Genomic DNA, 23,195 nt, shown 5'->3' with positions numbered 1-23,195 from the left:
TGCCTGGCTAAGGCCTACTCATCCTTCAGATCTTAGTTTAAACTTTATTAAGAAAGCCTTTAAAATTTTTGTAAAAACTGTTCTAATCATCACAGAAAATAGCGCCACCTAAGACTGGATTATAATAGCCAATATGCTGGCTGCTATAGACTCCTGGATGTTTCGTTCAAGACTGTGCTGCTTTATATACCTGATTTTAAGAATTTTAAAACCAGAAGGCAGAATCCTTTCAAATCATGGACCATAGACGGCAATGGGATAGATTCATATCGCTGGCTTCTGGGCGTCACATTTTGAGATATAAGCTTGCCTATTAATACAGTTACAGCTTTCCCTGACCTTACTCCAAAGACAGTTTCCTTTTGTACTGCATATCAAATAGACACCTGTGCAAGGCAATGTACTAGAAGAACTCCTTGGCCAAGTTTAATGCCACCAAGCATGCCAAATAAAGTCAGTAAAGTAAGTGCTGGCCGTGTCTATAGAGACCTAACGGCTATGTATTGGTGTTAGGGGCAGAAATTACAAGTTGATAGGTAATGATCCATCTTCCGAAAAAAATAAAAGGTTAAAAAAACTCTCACATTACAGCATAAGTTTTTACCTCTTTTAAAAAGGCATAATTTAGGTCTTCCTTGAGTGTACTCTTAAGGGCAAACAGTAACAATTTTGTGTCTTACTTTTACACCTCTTTTCCAGGGCTCAATTTCAAAGCACCTGAAAAGACAGTCCTGAACCTTTAAGCATTGGGTAATCGGTGGCTCAGTGGTAAAGAATCCGCATGCCAGCCAGGAAATGCAGATTTGATCCCTGGGTCGGGAAGATCCCCTGGAGAAGGAAATGGAAATCCATTCCAGTATTCTTGCCTGGGAAACCCCATGTACAGAGAAGCCTCATGGGCTATAGTCCAGAGGGTCGCAAAAAGAATTGGATACAACTTACTAAAATTGGTTGAAACAATAGTGCCTTTCAGCCAGGACAGGTATGTCAAAGGGCCCATTCATGCATATATAATGCCCAATATTAGGTTTATAAGAAAACAAATCCTTTTTTCTAGACCAAAGCAGTCACTGATCAACACAAGTAATATTGGGGATAATAGCCATTTAAGGAAATGGCAGAGCCATTCTTTACTGTGGAGGAAGAGTGTGACTAAAAAAATAGTTTTCTATACAATTCCATACCATAAAAGTGCTATCTCACAGGACAGTACAATGGAGAGAACAAGGCATCCTGTAATTCTGAATAGACTACAACCTATTATAATTCCTACTTATATTAGGGCAAAGTAAAGCAAATTTTAATTTCTACTTCCTTTCTGAGAGTAAGGCAGTCTAGATACCTTCAGTAACCCCTGCTTTAAAAAACCAAATGCTGAAAAAATAGAAGAAACAATCTAAAGTAGTATTAAATAATATATTAAAAAAAAATGTTTATCACTGATTTGACATGAAAGTAGAAGGCATCTGCAAAATGCCAAAACTGAAGTGCAAACAGGAAGCCTGTAAGGGAAGCTGGCACAAAAGCCTGCCTTTGCCACGAGAGTTCTGTCAAACTCTGGAGACTGGAAGCTGCCAGTAGCTAGGGGACTAGATGGAAAGCCTGAGGCTCACTCAGGCCAGAATCTAGCTGAGCTACCACTTGAGAAGTGGGCAGGAGGAACCTGGCTGTTTGGTGCTGGGTGGCCGGGGGCTAAATCACTACCCTCCAATTCATCATTACTGGTGAGCCCTCAAGGTTCGTGATCTGAAATCAGAGAACCTTCAAGATCATAATTGAAATTGGTCTCAGTGGTCCCTAGGTGTTTGGCAGAACAGACAAATTCTCATGGAGATCTCAATTTCAGTCCTTATTTCATGTAATTCGCATTTTTTCCAAGGAAAACAAGTTTCGTATATCACAAAACAAGGGGAAATGGCACCATAAATGAAAAACAAGACAAATGTATACAACAGACAGTACACTCACCCACAATGAATATTGGTGTCAACACAAGAAAAATTAATGATGTATTGATATAAAGGAATAGAAGCATGAAAAATATGAATAAGGAGCAAAAGATTATACAGAAACAGAACAAGTACATTTGTAAAACAAATAGAACCCATAAAAAATAATAAAAACAGGAGGGGAAAAAGTAAATGAAAATGAAAGATAAGGAGAAGGAGACAAAAATTTTAAAAAGATGATATGAGAGCATAAAAATAGAAATAGGAATAAGTCCAAATTATATTTGTAATCACAGTAGATGTAAATGTATCAAACTATTCAAAGTTTTCTGTGGTCTTGTGTATCAAAATGTGAGGCTAAAGAAATATCTAAGATACTCAGATAAACACTAACCAAAATATTGCTATAGAAAGTACAGGTAACAACAAACAGATAAAAGCAAACAGCATTCACAGAGTCACTACATAATTATAAAAAATTCAATTCACCAGGGAGATGGAAAAGTTCTAAGTTGGGCTTCCCAGGTGGTGCTAGTGGTAAAGAAACTGCTTGCCAATGCAGGAGACATAAGAGACATGGGTTCAATCCCTGGATGAGGAAGGTCCCCTGGAGAAGGGAATGGCACCCACTCCAGTATTCTTGCCTGGAGAACCCCATGGACAGAGGAGCCTGGTGGGCTATAGTCTATGGGGTTGCAAAGAGTCAGATATGACTGAGTGACTAAGCACTCATGCATTCATCTAAAAATAAAGCCCAAACAGAAAGCAAACACCACTTCAAGAGAAACTGAGAAATCTGCTAATAATGAAATCTTGAGGCTCTTCAGTAAATAAGAAACCAAGTATAAGATAAATCAGTAAAGAAGATCTGCACAGCACAACTAACAAATTTGATCTAATGGACACTATATTCAACTGAGGAATATATACTTATCAATGTACACATGGGACATGTATGAAAACTGATCACAAGATAAGTCATAAAGCTAGTCTCAAATTTCAGATCTTATAGCTCATATTCTCTGGCAAAATGTCATTAGATAAAAAAATTAAGACAACTGTAATCCACCCAAGCATTTGGAAATACATTTTTTAAATGACTAGTGGGTTAACCAGTCAAACCTCTGGAAGGATTAACGATGAAGAAAAAATGAGAAGGCATAAATGACAGGAATGAGGAACAGTCATAACTACATATGCTGTGGAAACAAATGGTATAAAGATAATATGGATAACTATCAAGTTTTAAACTAAGATGAAATGGAGAAATCACTAGAAGAACTTATTAAATTTAATAAAACTGACTCAAAAATAATATATCTTAATGATGCTATAATCTTCAAAGAAATGGATCAACAGTTTACACGCTCTTAATGACCACTGGCTTTAAGACTAGTTCCAATCTTAAACTCTTCCAGACTGTTGAAAAACTCATTTAGTAAGATTAGTATAGTGCTCGCTTCGGCAGCACATATACTAAAATTGGAATGATACAGAGAAGATTAGCATGGCCTCTGCGCAAGGATGACACGCAAATTCGTGAAGCGTTCCATATTTTTGAGATGTTATGGGGAGGGAGGTGGGAGGGGGGTTCATGTTTGGAAACGCATGTACACCCATGGTGGATTCATGTCAATGTATGGCAAAACCAATACAGTATTGTAAAGTAAAATAAAGTAAAAATAAAAATTAAAAAAAAGCATCAAAAAAAAAAAGATTAGTATAACCTTGACACCAAAACAGACAATGCAGGACATAAAAGGAAAATTATAAGCTGATTTCACTCATGAATGTAGACACAAAAATTCTAAAGAAAACATTTGCAAGTTGAGTCCAACAATGTATTAACACACACACCCCAGGACCAAATTGGGTTTATCCTAGGAATTAAAGATGGGTCCAATATTAAAAAGTCAACTATCAATTTAATACAGTAACATTAAAACAATTCATCCCTTTAAATAAATGAGAAAAAAGCATTCAATAAGATTCAACATTCATTCATATTAAACTATTAGCAGGGACCTCCCTAGTTTAAGAATCCACCTTGCAATGCAGGGGATGCGAGTTTGATCCCTGGTTGGGGAACTAGGACCCCATATGCCACAGGGCAATTAAGCCCACACACCACAAATACAGAGTCTGTGCCGCAAAAGATCTTGCATGAGGCAAGAAAGATCCTGCAAGCTGCAACAAAGACTTGATGAAGGTAAATACATATTTAAAAAAAAAAACTATTAGCAAACTAGAAATAGAAAAGAATCTCCTTCATCTGAGGACAGGCCATTTGTGGAAAAAACATAAAACCTAGAAAACTGAAATGTTAAAAGCATTCCCTTTAAACTGGGACTGAGACAGGATATTCATCATCAGTCCTTTTCAACATTGTACTACAGGTCCTAGCAAGTACAGAATGTAACATTTTTTTAAAGGGAGAAAGTTCAGGAAAAGGAAGAAAACTGCCACCATTTCACATGATGTCATTATATAAAAAAACTCAAAAGACATCTAAATAAGAACTAATAAAATTTTAACATGGTTGCTAGATGCAGAATCAACATGTAGCTACAACAGATCTATAATCAGTAAGAACCATGTAGATAAGAAAGTGTAATTTTAAGAAATTTACCACAGCATTAAAAAATATATTAAAAAAAACTAATATAAGACGTGAAGGCCTTTATGGAGAAAAATAGTAAAAGTTTATTGAGAGATATTAAATAAATGGAGAAATACACAACGGTTTTGAATGGGAAGACTCATTATTGAAAAGATACCAATTTTCTCCAAGCTAATAAGTTCAATACAATTACAAAAGATAATACATAAACTGGGAGAAAATACATACAACATATTTAAGTGACAAAGGACTGGGATTCAGAATATATAAAGAAATTATATAAATCAATGAAATAAAAGACATCAACAGAAAAATGGGTAAAAGACATGAACAGGTATTTTACAAAGAGGAAACACGTTTATATATGAAAAAACATTCAATTTCATTAGTAATCAGGGAAACGCAAATTAAACGCACAGTAAGATACTATATAATCGCCACTCAACTGGCAAATATAAAAGATAGTCAAGATTAAGTGTTTGCTAAGACCTAAACATTTGCAATGCCACTCAACCTCTGCCAGTGGGAGCCTACTGGTACAAATGCTGTAGAAAACAGTTCAGCATGACGAAGTGAAACCTGCTTTTTGGAGCATCAGTTCTCAAATTTTTACTCCAGAACCTCTATACAGCCTTAAAAATTATTGAGGACCTCAAAGAGCTTGTTGTTCATGTGGCTTATACTTATCAAAATTTACCATATTAGAAGTTAAAACAGACATTTTCAAAACAAAAATACACAGGTACACCCTTGATAAGCTGTCAGAGTGATGTCGTCATATATCTGAAAAACATTTAAATGTGAAAAATGAGAGTGAAGCGGACAAATAACATTTTAGCACTCTTATGAAAATCATTTTGCCCTCACAGACTCCCCTCTGAAGGGGTGTCAGGGTCCTCAAGAATCCCTGGACCATATTTGAAAACAACTGCCCTAGAGAACTCTTGCACATGTGCACCAGGTGACATGTACAAGGATTCACTCATTCCTCAGATATTTATTAAGCATCCACCACGTACCAGCCTTGTTCCAGACACTGTGAATGTGTTAGAAAAAAATCAGATGAAGCAAGACAAAACCCCTGCCCACACAGAGCTTACACTGTAACTGGTAGAATGCTCATAGCAGTGTCATTCAGAATAGCCAAAACTGAAAACAATCCAAACCTCCATGAACAGGGGAACAGATAAATAAATTGTGGTACAGTCATACAATGGAATACTATACAGTAGTGAAAACAAATGAAATACACTTACATGCATAAACATGGATAGGAATCTCAAAAAACAATGTCAGAAAAAGTCACAGAAGAATATATAAAGCATGATACCATTTACATATAAGTTCAGAAACAAGTAAATCTAAATAATATATTATTAGGGATACATAACATAGAATGCAAAGCCATAAATAAAAACAAGAGAATTGTTACCAAATAATCCAGAATAATGTTTACCTCGTGGTATGTGTGGAAGGAAGGCAAAGTGGGGGAGCTGTTTACATCTCAGGGTATTCTAGTTCTTAAGCTGAAGACATGTGTGATCATTTTATTCTCAACAAGCATTTTAAAAGAAAAAAGGTTATGTGATACAATTTCACCAACAAAGAGAGGGAATATCTGATATTTTAGCCACTGTTCTGCATTGCAAATCAGCCAATTATTGTAACTGGTGGGGAAGAACTACATAGTAATAGGAAGAAAGGAATAAATACGAGCTATTCTTCACAGAAGTTAATTACATTCCCAGAAAGCTGGGATCTAATGAGATGGCAGTATTACAGTGCTGCTCTGCCAAGTTGGTTCAGCCACTGGCATGATTCTGGTTAACCGGTTACTTTGTTCACTGGGTATAATTATTTGTATAAGTGGAGAATAAAATGATAAGTGATGCAAATCCCAAAATAAACTGAGAAGACATTGACTCTACTGAATTCTGTTGACTTTCAAAAGTACAAATTCCCTTTGGCACATTCTTTTAACAGTGCATTTATGTATTAAGCAATTGAAAAATAAAGTGCATGGCAGCTAGTTTCTCCACACTGGTCAATAACAGGTGCCCAAGTTGTCATAACAATTTTGCAATCATATCTCTGCCAGGGTCATCACCAGCAGTGACATTCTGCAGATTAAACAAGGCACAGTTAAAGTGCAATTTAATCTTATTGAGGGGATTAACTATACATTTTGGTATTCAATCTAGAAATCTGAAAGAAAAAAAATCTTGAAACACTGGATCTATGCTTTGTACCCAGCAACACAGGCCAAAGTTATCTTGGGTTAGGGAGTTGGTACAAGAGGTGGACTAAGCCTGGAAGTAAATGGCTGGCACCACACTCCCAGGAAACGGAGAGCAGACAGAGAGTATCCTTTAGGTCCTGTCTCCCCACCCGGGTTCCAATCATTCAAAAAGTTCCAGACATCACTATGCTATTTTTAAAATCCTAGGCTGCTTGCTACAAGACCCAAAATCTTACCCATATGTGAACTGGAATGGACACTGCCACCAGGAAGTGCTCAACTGCAACTGGCTGCAGGATGATTTTGGACCAAGCAGTTGACAAGACCTACAGGGTCTCACCCACTCTCTTATATGCGATGCTGCCTTAAGTGGCACACCCACACCTTTGTTAAACCAGACATAATTATTATACCTGTAGCTTTGCCCTCCTTCTTCAATAAGAAACAGAGAAATAGGGAGGGGACTTTCCTCAAGCTCTTAAGGAACTTCCACTCTGTCTTCTCAGAGAGGAGGAGGAATGGATAATTCCCTTGGTCAGAGCTGGACATTTGCTGGACCATGAATTGCTAGTGGACAGATTACTCTTTGTTAAAAAATAAACATTAGCTGCTGTGCCGTACAGATATAGAAATAGAAGATACAAGAATCTATTTTGGATAAGGAGGCTGGTATAGCTTTTTCTTTCATCGTTCAGTTTTTAGAATTAATTGTTCCTCCCAGAATGCTGCAGTTCATGTTTTTCCAGGCTTGATTTTTAAAAAGTCTTTTCTGACTTATAGAAATGCATAACTATGTAAGAACTCCCAAGGATAACTGGGAAACCTGGAAGGAAGGTGTGCCACTGTCATCTTATTTTCAAGCAAAAGCTCTCTGTCCTGTAAGCTTAGAGGTGGCCACAGTGGCCTGACGGACTCCAGAGCAGTACTAATGCTGGGGCTCTGTGTCCTTCAGCAGCTCCCTGTGCTTACGTATTAAATAGGCAGCTTCTTCCAGACAACTGTCCATGGCTTTCCTGTGTGGAAATCAGAGAGACTGACTCTGGAAATATTTTTAGCTCATTTTGCTTATCATCCAAAATCACTAGAAATCCTGATCATTAAAAATCATTATCCAGTAATGCCAACCGATTTCACTAAATGCTCATATCTTTTTAGATCAAAGAATCCCTCTTGATATCTATACACACCCCTATTAAATCCTTTTTAGCGTAATAAATACATAGTAACATATCTCTTACTTATCTCAGAACTTCTCTTAGGAACCTAAGTAACAGCAGGGTAGAGTAAGACAAAGGTGGACCTTGTATTTCCTCCAAAAGCTTATTAAATCTGCTAAAATCTCTTTCCCTTTGAAAGCCTCCCTTGCACTTTGATGCAATTTGAGAAGAGGAGAGGAAGTATGGAAAGAGACATAAAGGTGACAGTTTTCCTTAATCATTTGTTAAAATATTTAAGTACCAGCTAAATGGCTGATACGGAAGAGAGATAAAGAGCCAGTCTCCGCCCTAGAGACCTACCACCTGGCAGAGGGCGAGGAACAATGCTGACAAGTTAAGGGCATAACAGCTTTTAGGCTGCTATGACAAGACTGAACAAAGGGCAGTGGGGGCACAGGAAAAAGGAGGCAAGTCTCCCTAGAAATAAATTATGTCAGGAAAGGCTTCATCAGATTGGCAACATTTACGTGAATCTCTGGAGACAGGTAGGAGTGGAAAACAGGACTGCAGACAGAGGAGATACATAAGAAGACAGAGGGCACAGTTTGACAGAAGCTAAAAAAAGGTGAAAGTGTCAAGTTTAAAGTAGTTAAAGTTTCAATGATAAGATTAAGTACAATGAAACAATTCACTGGATTTGGGAAATGAGATGTTATCCCTGACCTTTGCTACAGCCATTTTGATGGAGCAGCTAGGACAGAAGACAGGCTGCTATGAATTGAAAGGAAAAGCACGAAGAAAAAAATATTAAAAGTAAACAAGACCAAAGGAAAAAAAAAAAGAAATGGGACAACTAGGTTAATCTGTTTCTTGGAGCCATTTGCTTTTTTACTTTCAAGCATACTAGTTTAGCTACAATAAAGGTTAGAGAAGCTTTATATTTTTATCAGAAAATGACTCCCAAACACAATCCACTAACTCATAAACAAGTTTTTAGACACATTTTATTCTTTATGTGCCAAAAAACTGATGCTTTTGAATTGTGGTGCTGGAGAAGACTCTTGAGAGTCCCTTGGACAGCAAGACCAAACCAGTCAATCCTAAAGGAAATCAACCCTGAATATTCCCTGGAAGGATGCTGATGCTGAAGTTCCAATACTTTGACCACCTGATGCAAAAAGCTGCCTCACTGGAAAAGACCCTGATGCTGGGAAAGACTGAGGGCAGAAAGAGAAGGGGGCGACAGAGGATAACATGGTTGGCTGGCATCATCATCAGAATGGACATGAGTTGGAGCAAACTCTGGGAGATAGTGCAGGAAAAGGTGTGCTGCAGTCCACGGGGTCACAAAGAGTTGGACACGCCTTAGCGACTAAACAACTAACAGCAGCATTATTTACAAGATTGCCTATATTATTTTAAGTGATTTATACAAAATCAACATTTCTACAGATTTACTATGCCATCACTAATTTTTCTTCCACATAATTCAAAATAAATAACACCTGTAACTGGTTACAGTGGAGAAGGTGCTTTATTTTACATGTCACTGGTACACAGTCCATAAAACTGCCTAAAATTAGCCTTGGAAAACATAACTGTCAGTTACTTACACCTTCAATGGTCAAGGACCAAGTCTATTTTGTAACCTACTTCATTTAAGATCAGATGACTACAATACTTTTAAATATGAATAATCTCTTCATATCCAATGTTATAAGTTATTTTTATGCTACAAATGCTGCAATTTTAAAAAATATCTCCAGTTATATAGACCATATCTCTGCAACAAAACTCTGCTAGTCTACAAGTCTTTGAAATAATGGATCAACAGTTTGACTTTCTTACCGATGATTATATTTATGCGACTGGGTTAGAGGGAGCAGGGGCTCATACATGCAATCAGGTTTTTTTTTTTTTTTTTAATGCGAGTAAAAGTGAGTTTACAATACCCTACTTCTAGTTAAGTTGCCAAAGTTTACTAAACTAAAATGAAGTCAGTACAATATTTTAGAAAACATAATTCTAAGAGCGTGCAACAGAAAAATCTTTTTACTACTATGTGAACCAAAGCTGCAGAGTCCAGGAGGATTGTGGCACAAAGACTTGTACATCTGAATTGCTTATTCAGTTAGGAGGAGTAAAGAAAGTAATTTAACTCAGTGTAAATCCTCTTACGAAAGATATCTGCATGTTATCACTGCAGTCACTGCAGTCACTGCAACACCAGAGGATCTTCACTTAGAAAATGTGCAAATCATAAGAAGCTAAATGCACTTCTCCTATTATTTATCTCCATCCATTCTCTTCATAAACATACAGCTCAATGATCTCTTACTAACTATTAATGTCAAAGCCACAGAGATTTCTCTATGGCATCTTTCAGTCACCAACCATTTATCAAAGGGATAAATGTGACTAGAAGTTAATGTACAATTGTAAAAAAATGTTAAGAATTTGGGCTAATTCTCAAAGTAAATCCCTTGGTATACAAAGACTGCCTTTCTCTCTAGAAAATAAGACATATTTTAGAACCACAGGTTCATATTCACCTGCTAGTCTGGAACAGAAGAGGCATTTAAGCAAAGTAAACTAAAAAACAAAATACTAAATAGTTAGAAACACTCAAATATTCTATTCTTTGTTTAAAGTCAACTTATTCTTTGTCATTAAGAGAACTGCTTCAAGATGCAAACTGTTGATGCAGTTTGATTAACAAACTGTTAATCCTAAATGAGAATAAGGGGTTAAAAGCCAGACCTTTTCCTAATAAGGCAAGTAGATTATAAAATGACTGGGCTTGAAATATATACTTACTGTAACTTTCCATTGTTACTTTTTTTATAACTAAACATACACACATATACAACAAACCCTAGCATTTAATATGTGCAAAATTGCTTACCATTTATTTTAACTTTGGTTAAGTACTTCTTTAGCCTATATCAGACATATTATGGAAGCTATACAAATGATTACAAACATAATAATGAGGTAAGTTAAAATTCTACTAGTGCAAAAAGCAAGCATATGCCAAAAAGCAATGCATATGAGTTAAACAAATACAGAATGAGGCTCTCACCAAGGCAGGTGCTGGGCTAACAAACCAGAGAAGCTCCTTGTAAACACTGTTTGTAAAGTACACATTTAGAGATCAAGGATTCATATAGCCACAAAAAAGGTATTCTAACAACACCACAGTAGTGCATTTATTTTACCTTTAGAGTTTGGAAATCTCTCAATACATGTCTAACAGTTTGCATATTTACTTCAAGAGAAACTTAATTAGTGAAGACACATTAATTACAAATACTGTAGTATAAAAATCCCAGTTCTTTACAAAAATTATATATTAAAATATTCTATACACTTTAAATTAGTAACTGGAACATACATACATATCAGTTCTGCACAATTAAATCCATCTTTGCTGGGAGTATTATACATGAAGTTTGAGGACATAGCTACTCAGTCAACCTCAACTGGCAAAAGGTTACATGGTATAAAAAGGACAGACCTGTGCTCCTGCAGTTACTGCAGCTTAGTCTGAAATGTCTTTTCTGCAATTATTGCTCTATATATTTATTCTGGATTCGAATAGGCAGTGGAACCATGAAATTCCTAAAAGGTTTAAAACAAGTCACCTGTAGCAGACTCTCCATAATGCCTATATGTATCTTTAAGGTTGTAATGGAACCTGAGTAAGCTGTCTAATGCTTATATTTCAGTTGTAAAAAAGTTTATACAATTTCAAGGTAAAAACAATGCAAAAATAAAACATTTAGAGCATTTACAAAAATCTTACAAATGTTTAAAACACTATTTCAAAACTCATGTCCTGTTAAGGTGCTTCTTTCTTTCTGTGATAAGGAGGACAAAAAACGCTGAATTTTAAATTATGAACATTTTAATTTCAGCAAAAGCAAAATTAGATCCATTAAGACAGATGTTAAAATATTTAGTGATAAACTTCACTTCTAATGAACATACTGAATTTAAGTGCTGAAAGGGACCTTAAAGGTAAACTTCTTTTTAACTCCCTCATCTATTAATCAGGAAACTGAGGGCCAGGTAAGTGCTTTGGCCAAAAATATATTCCAATATATCAACCTGGTATGAATCAAGAAAACCCATTAATCTTTTTGTATGTTGCTATGAGTCTTGGAAAATGATAAAAATTCCAAAGCAGAGTTTCTGAACTTGCTTCTTTCTTTTTTTTAAATTTCTTAAGCTCTGTGCTAACTGTAGGTAAACAAAGAAATGAATCAAATGGCTCCTAAAATCAGTATTACAAATATTATCCAGTAGAAGATAGTTGCTAGAGGACCACTGCTCATACAGAATAACGTGAGACGAAGTACTCAAAAACTGGACCTTTTCAGTGTAGGGAACATTTACCATATAAGACAGCACAGTGTACAACAGCCAGTTACTAGATTCATCTCAATAACTCTAGGATGACTGAGTTACATGGCCTTTATAAAAGATATTGGGGTAATAAAGCCTTTAGCTTTTATCTTAATTTTACTATTTTTCTTTATAATAGAACTATAACTATAGGGAAGAATTCATATACTGATTTTCAGAGAGGCTTTGCTTCTTTTCTATTTTTATTTGGATCTAGAATTAAGCAAATACATTTTAAGAACAACTTACAAACTCAAATTCATAACTGCTAGAAATACAGTCAGAGAGTACTCTTTTAAATGACAAATCTCCAAAACCAGTTACTAATAAATAATCATCACAATAGCTTCAGTAAAAAAAAAAAAGAAAAGAAAAGAAAATCAATTTAAAGGTGCTTTTTTATTGTTACCTTGAAGCCATCGAACTTGTGTAGCTGGTCCATATCCCTTTTCATTCTTTGCTGATATCCTGAACACAATGGCAGGCCTGGATGTATAATCAATATGTGCATTTGCAAGCTGCCCAGCAGTTACTATACAAGATGTCTTAAGACCACAATAAATCCTCATAAACACAAGTTGACTTGGATTATCCTGTATTTGTGCTGTGCGGATAGCCAAGTAGGCTGAATATTCCAAAATATTTCCAGAAGGTGAAGTTGGAGGTTCCCAGGAAAGATGGATGCCCTCGACATTCTTGAAGAGAGCAGAAAAACAAAAACAGATAAAGGTTCTGAAGTTTTCTCTAGTAGCACTTACTATATTATCTTTAGAACACAAGATGTTTTCACTAAAGTAACTGTATCAGATGTTACAACTTTTGTTGTTGATTTTTAAAAATTTACCTTACCTGGATCCGTAATGTTTAATTTATGCCCTTTTAAAAAACATAACTAGGCTTAAATGTCTGCCTGTACACCCAAAGAACGAGATCTTTCTTATCTGAAAGCAGAACTTTTCTTCTCTAAACAGAGATATGACCTTAGGATAAAATATAATCCAATTAAATGTCAGGTGGCACAGTGGTGAAAATCTGCCTGCCAACAGCAGAGACGTAAGAGACACAAGATTGATCCTTGAGCTGGGAAGATCCCCTTCCCAACTAGGAAGGGTAGGAAATGGCAACCCACTCCAGTATTCATGCCTGGGAAAGTTCATGGACAGGGAAGCCTGGCAGGCTACAGTCCATGGGGTGGCAAAGAGTCAGACATGAATGAGCGACTGAACACACACATTAAAATTCTCTAGCATAATACTTTTCGTTTCTATAACAAGAACAAAATTAATATAAGAAGCATACACAGATCTCCCTGACTTTCCAAAATCTGGATGCTGTAATTCTGCTTGAAATTTGTGTCCTTAAAAGTATCATGCCCAGTAGTGGAATTGCTGGATCATACAGTAGTTTTATTCCTAGTTGTTTTTTTAAGAAATCTCTATATTGTTCTCCAAGTGGCTGTATAAATTTACATTCTGACCAAGAGTGCAAGAGGGTTCCCTTTTCTGCACATTCTCTCCAGCATTTATTATTTGTAGATTTTTTGATGATGGCCATTCTGACCAGTGTGAGGTGATACATCATTGTAGTTTTGATTTGTATTTCTCTAATAATAAGCAAATAGGAAAAGGAGTACGTCAAGGCTGTATATTGTTACCCTGCTTATTTAACTTCTATGCAGAGTACATCATGAGAAACACTGGGCTGGATGAAGCACAAGCTGGAATCAAGATTGCCGGGAGAAATATCAATAACCTCAGATATGCAGATGACACCACCCTTATGGCAGAAGGTGAAGAGGAACTAAATAAAGAGCCTCTTGGCTCTTTCCGCCATCTTGGACCCTGTGAAGGCCTGCTGGGAACAGGACTTCTAAAACGACAAATATGTCTGGAAGGCTGTGGTCCAAGGCAATTTTTGCTGGCTATAAACGGGGTCTATGGAACCAAAGGGAACACACTGCTCTCCTGAAAATTGAAGGTGTATATGCTCGAGATGAAACTGAATTCTATTTAGGCAAGAGATGTGCTTATGTGTACAAAGCAAAGAACAACACAGTAACTCCTGGTGGAAAACCTAACAAAACCAGAGTAATCTGGGGAAAGATCACTCGAGCTCATGGAAACAGTGGCATGGTTCGTGCCAAATTCCGAAGCAACCTTCCTGCTAAGGCCATTGGACACAGAATTCGTGTGATGCTGTACCCTTGGAGAATTTAAACTTCTTGAAAATAAATAAAAGTGTGGATTTGTAAAAAAAAAAAAAAAAAAAAAAGAGCCTCTTGATGAAAGTGAAAGAGGAGAGTGAAAAAGTTGGCTTAAAGCTCAACATTCAGAAAACTAAGATCATGGCATCTAGTCCCATCACTTCATGGGAAATAGATGGGGAAACAGTGGAAACAGTGTCAGACTTGATTTTGGGGGGCTCCAAAATCACTGCAGATGGTGATTGCAGCCATGAAATTAAAAGACGCTTACTCCTTAGAAGGAAAGTTATGACCAACCTAGATAGCATATTCAAAAGCAGAGACATTACTTTGCCAACAAAGGTCCGTCTAGTCAAGGCTATGGTTTTTCCAGTGATCATGTATGGATGTGACGAGTTGGACTGTGAAGAAAGCTGAGAGCTGAAGAATTAATACTTTTGAACTGTGGTGCTGGAGAAGACCCTTGAGAGTCCCTTGGACTGCAAGGAGATCCAACCAGTCCATTCTAAAGGAGATCAGTCCTGGGTGTTCATTGGAATGACTGATGCTAAAGCTGAAACTCCTAGACTTTGGCCACCTCATGCAAAGAGTTGACTTTGGAAAAGACCTTGATGCTGGGAGGGATTGGGGGCAGGAGGAGAAGGGGATGACAGAGGGTGAGATGGCTGGATGGCATCACCAACTCAATGGACAGGAGTTTGAGTGAACTCTGTGTGTTGGTGATGGACAGGGAGGCCTGGTGTGCTGTGATTCATGGGGTCACAAAGAGTCGGACACGACTGAGTGACTGAACTGAACTGAATAATATGCAATGTTGAGCATTTTTTAAGCCCACTACTGGGCAATACCCTGAGAAAATCATAATTGAAAAAGACACATGTACCCTAATGTTCACTGCAGCACTACTGACAATAGCCAGGACATGGAAGAACCCTAGATGTTGTTCATTGACAGATGAATGGATAAAAGAAGTTATGATATATATGTACAATGGAATATTATTAAGCCATAAAAAGGAATGAATTTGAGTCAGTTCTAGTAAGGTAGATAAACCTAGAACCTGTTATACAGAGTGAAGTTAGTCAGAAACAGAAAAACAAATATCATATATTAACACATATCTGAAAGAAATCAGTCCTGAATATTCATTGGAAGGACTGATGCTGAAGCTGAATCTCCAATACTTTGGCCACCAGATGCGAAGAACTGACTCATTTGAAAAGACCCTGATGCTGGGAAAGATTGAAGGTGGGAGAAGAAGGGGACAACAGAGGATGAGATGGTTGGATGGCATCACCAACTCGATGGACATGAGTTTGAGTAGGCTCCAGGAGTTCGTGATGGACAGGGAGGCCTGGTGTGCTACAATCTGTGGGGTCACAAAGAGTCGGATATAACTGAGTGACTGAACTGAACTGATGGAATCTAGAAAAATCGTACTGATGAACCTATTTGTAGGGCAGGAGGAGAGACTCAGACATAGAAAACAGACTTATAGATAGAGCAGGGGAAGAAGAGTGTGGGACTAATTGAGAAAGCAGCACTGAAATATATACATTACCATGTCTAAAACCAATAGCTAATGGGAGGTTACAGGGAAATCAGCCTGGAGCTCTGTGATAATCTAAGGGGTGGGGGGCAGTGGAGAGAGGTTCAGGAGGGAGGGGACATGTGTATACCTATGGCTGATTCATGATGATGTATAGCAGATACCAACACAACATTGTAAAGCAATTACCCTCCAATTAAAAATAAATAAATTTTTAAAATATCACGAATGAGGACTTCTCTGGTAGTCCAGTGGCTAAGACTCTGTACTCCCAATGCAGGGGGCCCAGGTTGAACCCTGGTCAGGGAACTAGATCCCACGTGTTGCAACTAAGACTCAGCACACACAACTACTGAGCACTCTAGAGCCCACGAGCCGCAACTACTGAGCCCATGTGCCATAATTACTGAAGACCCTGGGCCCTAGAGCCCGTGCTCCACCAAAAGAGACGCGATCATGATGAGAAGCCTGCTCACCGTAATGGGAGAGTAGCCCCCACTCACCATAATTAGAGAAAAGCCCATGCAGCAACAAAGACCTAACACAGCCAAACATAAATAAATAATTTTAAAAAAAGACTCAGCACAGCCAAATAAATTAAAATATTTTAAATAAATATATATTATGAGTGATTAGCAAAAAATGTTTTTTAAAAATTTAATCCACCCCTTTTAGATATCTCTCATTTCATCAGACACTAAAAGAAATCTTTAAACTGATAGTTTTACTTCATGTACAAAGTTTCAGTAATTTAAATCATTAAGTCTTGACCTGATGTCTCACCTTTGAAATTCTGACTGCAGAAGGAGCTCCAGGAAAACCGGGAATACAAGTTTTAAATTCACTGATTTTGCTGAAAGGGCCTATTCCACAACCATTGATGGCAGCAACCCTGAATCTGTATCCTGTGCCTGGAACAAGATCTTGTTTCTTAAGTAAACTGTAGTCAGGTGCGTCTGCATTTCCTATCTAAAATGTAATATATGCAAAAGTCAAAGGAAAGATGCAATTAATTATTTTTCATTGAATAACAAAACTTTTAAAGAATGAATTAAGTTTTAGGGTTGTAGTGCACATTATTTATTTTCCTCTTTCATATATGGAATGAACCCCCTCAAAACAAAAGTAAATAAGCCCATAAATTGGTGATTCTCATCCAGAGGAAAAGTGCGTTTCCAGTTGAGAGTCACTGGTTATAAAAAGAAATATAAAGGTATTCTGCACATCAAGAATACAGAGAAAAGAGAAAAAAACTAACCAGTATTAACAAAGTAACAACTATCTCCATGTAAATTTAACTTGGAATAAAAATCTCAGAAGATTTACTGACAGTCTAGCCAGGAACGATACATTTTGGACATAGGCAAGCAAGCTTGATAGAAAAGGAACAACTAGCACACCAGCACAGAGCATTTTAAAAATTAATATTCAGCAGATACTGAATAAATGTTAAATTAAATAACCGGATTGCATACTCTAGGTAGGAAGCTCATAACACCTACAACTTTCAAACAGTTTTTACATCACTACATCACTGTGAGACAGTGCCAACGTTTCATCCCATTTTTAAGGGAGTTACTTCATTTCACAGATGAGGAAACAGTCTCAGCAAGGTTAAACAAGTGATTTGTCCAAGGTCACACTGTCAAGTGCTGAAACTGATAACTCAAACTCAAGTTTACTATATGTTTCCTTCTTTGGGGAAAGACAGATAGCTACCAGGCCCTTAGATACAGGTAGTTCCATATATATGAAATCAAACTACAGCCAGAAATTTTGTTAGGCATAATACTAACACAATATGAATAAGGGTGTCTGTTTTTGTTAAGAATTGGAGGATTCAATATGTAAAAGTGGGACACCAGAAAGTAGTATTAGAGAAACCAAAATATAATGATAAATGTTACATTCTCCATTTGTAAGATCTTTGGGAGATTCAAACCTGAATATCCATTTTGTTGGCAATTCCCTCTCTGCAATTCCTATTCCAGAAAAAATTAGTTCAGTATGCTTTGGAGCTGTTATCTATTTCATAATTCTTAGAAGGTTAATTCTCTATATATAAGGTCCTCACTGTATTCAATAGTGTTAAGGACTTTACATTTCTTAAATTATGAAATTGGGACTAACAAAAGTTCTAAGTTAAAAAAAAGTTCCGTTCTAAACACTCCAGGTAACAACATTAGAGATACTTCAAGAAATCTTCATCTGTACTGGCCAGACTGTATCATTCCAGCCCAGTGAGTGTATAAGACTTTTTAAAATAACCTGCTTGTGATATATTCTATAAACAGAGCCTTAAAAAAGAATACAATAACTAATACAAACTCTTAATTATAGGTAGTAAACAGATCCCAATTTCACTCATTCAAATGTCCTGAATCAGGATTACTTCTTAAAGTTGCATGTTTGAGGCTTATACTAACAGTGTAGAATACACGTCAATAGCTACCTTTGAAATGCTTTGCTTCCCTTTTGGCAGCAAATAAAACTGGCTCACCAAAGCTGTATTATTTTTAAAAATTCCTACGTCACACCACTGTCGTTCTCCTGCTTTCACCATGGCCACCGGATTTGAAGGAGTCTCTTTCTAATTTCAGAGAAAGAAAAATTTATGAAGACTCTTACTGAACATACAAGAAATGCCAAGATTTAATAACTCCATGCAGTGATCTACAAGTATGTATATGGGTAAACGCCACAACATTAATAGCTCATAAGCAAATAAACTCTTAACAGATTAGGTCAACTGACAAGTGAGACAGGGATGCCAATTCAAACACAGGGAGTGACAGGCATTCTCCAAGTCAGTAGCTCTGTGCTATCAACCTACTGGAGTTAGCATGCTTTCCAATCAGTGATACGTTAAAATGCCAGCTGTTTTATAGAACATTGTCATTTCAGAGACTCTCTCAGAAAATGTAATAATCCCTTTAGTGTGACATTACAACTCGCTCCAAAAGGAGCGAATAAGGAAAAATTCATTGCAAGCTGGCTTATTTCTAGATTCAAAAACAACTAGCAGAAATTCAGTGATCTTTGCACTTGAAATACCTGTGATTCTCCAAACCTAAAAGGAGAAAAAATGTTCAAAACTAAAATGCAATTTGAATATAATTTAGCATACACTAAAGAGGAGCAGATTAAACAGTTTGACATTTTTATCTTGCTTTAACAAATAAACTTCCTGTACCTTAAACTACTTTTAGTGATAAGTGAATTATACTTGTCCTTTTTAAGCCCATCTTCTTTATAAATGAGACACTGTTTCCAGAAGCTCGAAACAAATATGTACTTCAGTTATTTAATCTGTCTTAAATATATAACAGCAGAGGTACATGCTTATAATTCACAGTACTTGTTATTGAGGCTATCACACATGATAAAGTGAGCTAACCAGGAGAGTCTTAAAGGTTTTTAAGAGAAATAGCTTTAAACTTGTTAAAACGCTCTTCAACAACTTTTATAAAACAACTGGCTCCAATTGCAACTATAGATACCATTCCAACTGATGCACTGTAAAACAGATTCAAGAGGAAAAAAATCATTTTAATAATTCTTCTTTGAGAAGAGTTATTAGAACACTACCGCTTAACATTCTGGAAAGGTGAAAGCTAATGAAGGTAAAGACATGATCAAAATCCACAGAATCATCACTGAAAGAAAACTAAAACTACAAACTGTTCTTGAAGGTTCTAAATGGTAAATGTTAGGTTAAATAAAAACTCTTGCTCATAGCAATAAAGTTGAAATGACTGATAATTTAAAAATATACAAAACTACATATATGTATTATCCTCCTATTCATCCACTTGAGACAATCTTAGTATAATATTTGTGAGGCACATTCCTGGCATTTAAGTTTGATACCAGGCAGACTAATTCTGGCCTTCCACCAAAAAATCCAATGTTAGAGATTATTAGGATATCCTACAGGTATGTCTGACTCAAGATTGCAATATTCTGTTGTTCTCCTATTAAACAGCTAGCAATAAAACCATCCAAGTTTTATGTTCTATAACATGTCTTTTTATTCTTTAAATTGTTAAGTAATTTACATATGTACATATATTTATGTATATACACACATTTCTGATTATGAAAGTTAACATTATAGAAAAAGACTGAAAACATAAAGAAAAAGTAAAAATTATCTTTGGCCCCACAACCTGAAGAAAATCATCTAGCAAGGTAGTATAGATTTGTGTGGACTCATGTGAGAGTGTGAATGTATGTACTGTGTGTTTTTAATAAAATTGGGAATGCACTATATATATTATTTTTTTATCCAACTTTTTCCACTTAAGGTTACACTGTGAACATTTTTCTCTTTAAGCCTCCATTTTTCAATCTGTGTCAAGTAATTACTAAGAGGATACCCAAGAGCCTTTTCCTGAATTTAGGCTGAAGTTGCTCAGCATTTAAAGTGTATTTAGCCATCTGTAAGCACATCTCATCTCCAGGGCATATACTTACAGAAAACGGCATCGTGGCAGCATGTGCCTCCACACGGCTTATCTTAGTTGCAGGCAGTGCACATGTTTCATCAACTAAAAATTAAACAATTCATCAGATAAGACTTATATAATCACTGAGCAAACAGACACATTAAAATATAACTTATAAATATGCAAAAATAGCCAGAGGGAGAAAAAAAATCACAACAATTAGAAATATGGACCCTCTAACTTGAACTAATTCACAAAGCTCATTTTTCAAGGATTTGCTGACTAGCTGGAACTTCAGAGAATGTTTGTCAAACATGAACCAATTCCTATTGCAAAATCATAAAATAAGAATTTACAAAATCAGAAATTGATCAAGCTATAAGAACTGTTACTCCATAGCAGAGAACTAATCTTTTCTAAGGAAAAAAAGTTTTGCTGAATAAACTCATGGTAGGAAAGATAAAGTCTGATTGTATTACAGTGCAGCAGAGAATATACTATGTAATGATTTTAAATGAAATGCCTTTATCTTTTTATATTCAATTCAATCCAAGATGAAATGCAATTCCCATCTAAAACAAATACGTTTGCTGAATTTCTATACAAAAATGGCTCAAAATACAGTATGTGAAACACATTTCAAACCTTCAGCTTTGGTACTGAATGCTGTTAGTGAAGTTTCATCTTTAACAACTGCCCCATTTGTACTGGATGATTCAGTTTTAATGGTCTGCTGGGTTACCATAGTTTGTGCGCTGGAAACAGTACTGGATACAGAAGTTTCAGGGATTACTGTTCTTAAGTCCAGGCAACTACTTAGAACACCTATATTTGCTGAAGTGTGAGGATCTAAAATTAAACGGAAAAGATTAACTATTAACAAATGAATATCTGCAAGTAACTGCTGTATCTTAGAGTTCTTGTCACCCAATTCTAAGCATTCTCAATTTTAAAATCATTAAACGTGAACACCACAAATGTCAGCCATATGACTTAACCATTAGGCATAAAATATCAACATTTAGAAAAATAAAATGCATCATATCCATGGATGTCCAACTTCTCAGTTCCTTCCTCCATTCTAAACCCTGAATCACTGTTCTTAAATTCTACTCAACCATAGATCAAATGGCCTTGCCTTCCATTTTAGGGAAAGAAATAGTCATCAGGCATGAATGCCACCCATTTTCTGCCTTCTCTTATCCTAAACTAGAAATGTTTTTATGACTGTGCCCAGCCCCTCTGTCTTCTCTTCCATTTCAGAAGATGACTTCTCCCCTAAGGTAAGTTTAATCTATTCGCTTGTGCTCTTGGTCCCATTCCTTCCCCTATATTTTGGGATCCTCTCTTATCAATCATTCCTCTCTCTTCAAGGTTTTCAAATTCTTCTGTGCAAGTTTTGGCCCTCAATCTATACACATTATCAAGTCTTCTCCAGTCACCATCTTCCCTCGCTACTTTCCTTCAGAGCAGTCTACTTTCTTGACCACCCCAATCTGATTGAGCACACCACTCTAAGGAAATGGCTCTGACAAATGTCCAGGGATAGTTAGCTCTAAGGGATACTGATCAATTTTCATTTACTTGACCTCTGTGTAATATAAACAATGCTGACCACATACATTTTTTTTGAAGTTGTTTCTGTCTATGACTTGTATTCACTCATGTATGCATCATAAACGTATAGTTATAAATGGTAATACCCACTACAGAGGTAAAAAATATGATACCATTATAAATGTATAGTTATAAATGGTAATACCCACTACAAAGGTAAAAAATATGATACCATTTTTTTTTGGTTCTTTGCCTAACCTTCTTGGGAAGCCTTTTCAATCTCTTTAGCTGACTTCTCTTGTTCAGATGACTCTAAATGCAGGTATTTTCCAAGCCCTATCTTGTCTCCCATTGCATATTTCCTTGCTGCTTTAGCTACCATTTACAAATCATACATCTCTCAACGATGTATGTCCTAGGCACAGTGTCAGGTCCTGAGAATCCAGCAGTGAACAAGTCAGAGAAGGTCCTTGTTCTTGTGGATATTAGACATTCTTAACTTTGAAATTAATATTTCCAGCCAAGAACTGCCTTCTAGACTCCAGACCTATGGTATCCAACTGCCCACTAGAAATCTTTACCAACATGTTCCTCAAGTGTCTCAAAAACAGCAAGTTCAAGGTTGAACCTATCTTATTCCCAAATCTGTTCTTGCTTCTGTATTTCTTATCCTGATGAAGAGTATCATCATCCACTGAATATCCAACTCAGAAAACTGGGAGTCATGTTCAACTCGTTTTCATTTCTCATATACAACCAGTTTCCTAGTCTAATAGGTGCTACTTTCTAAGAGTCTCTGAACTAACGTATTCTCTCTTCTCCATCTCACCCACTGCTTTAGTCTCTGTGCATCTCTTTAAGTCCTAAAAGAACCTTCTAACAAGTCTCCAATCATCTCCTATAATAGCTCTTCCTGATGGTGAGGCTAGAATGTCCTTTCCAAAATAAAAAACAAAAACTAATCGTGCCACTCTTTCACTTTTGAAAAATACCAGTTACTCCAACCTACAGAGGAAAAGCCCAATCTCCTCTTGTTAACCTGAGACTAGCTAGCCATTCATTTACA

At 36.4% G+C, this 23,195-nt stretch overlaps 2 protein-coding genes and 1 non-coding gene across 5 annotated transcripts in view; 2 read left to right on the top strand and 1 right to left on the bottom strand.

Moving 5' to 3' along the window:
• The first annotated feature begins 3,401 nt into the window (after positions 1 to 3,401).
• On the top strand, positions 3,402 to 3,508 carry LOC114114147 (U6 spliceosomal RNA). The gene has a single exon (XR_003588986.1). It is a non-coding gene; the product is annotated as a U6 spliceosomal RNA (small nuclear RNA).
• Positions 3,509 to 4,628: 1,120 nt separating this feature from the next.
• Positions 4,629 to 23,195, bottom strand: part of HCFC2 (host cell factor C2) — a 51,153-nt gene continuing 32,586 nt past the window's right edge. For 2 of the 3 annotated variants that reach the window (XM_027967676.3, XM_042247147.2), the window contains 5 exons: positions 21,218 to 21,421; positions 20,601 to 20,674; positions 18,577 to 18,714; positions 16,908 to 17,093; positions 4,629 to 13,067 (listed from right to left, as the gene is read on the bottom strand). In XM_027967676.3, the coding sequence (XP_027823477.1) occupies positions 12,753 to 13,067; positions 16,908 to 17,093; positions 18,577 to 18,714; positions 20,601 to 20,674; positions 21,218 to 21,421 (917 nt within the window). In that variant the 3' untranslated portion in view covers positions 4,629 to 12,752. The remainder of the gene's footprint in view (positions 13,068 to 16,907; positions 17,094 to 18,576; positions 18,715 to 20,600; positions 20,675 to 21,217; positions 21,422 to 23,195) is intronic. The other variant, XM_042247146.1, reaches the window with a different exon arrangement.
• LOC101112471 (large ribosomal subunit protein eL33-like) lies at positions 14,191 to 14,616 on the top strand. The gene has a single exon (XM_042247149.2). It carries the CDS (start codon positions 14,256 to 14,258, stop codon positions 14,586 to 14,588), a length of 333 nt encoding a protein of 110 aa, XP_042103083.1. The 5' UTR covers positions 14,191 to 14,255; the 3' UTR covers positions 14,589 to 14,616.

Source organism: Ovis aries, chromosome 3, assembly GCF_016772045.2.
Source record: "Ovis aries strain OAR_USU_Benz2616 breed Rambouillet chromosome 3, ARS-UI_Ramb_v3.0, whole genome shotgun sequence".
NCBI classification, from domain to species: Eukaryota; Metazoa; Chordata; class Mammalia; order Artiodactyla; family Bovidae; genus Ovis; species Ovis aries.
This window is presented reverse-complemented; position numbering and strand designations above follow the sequence as displayed.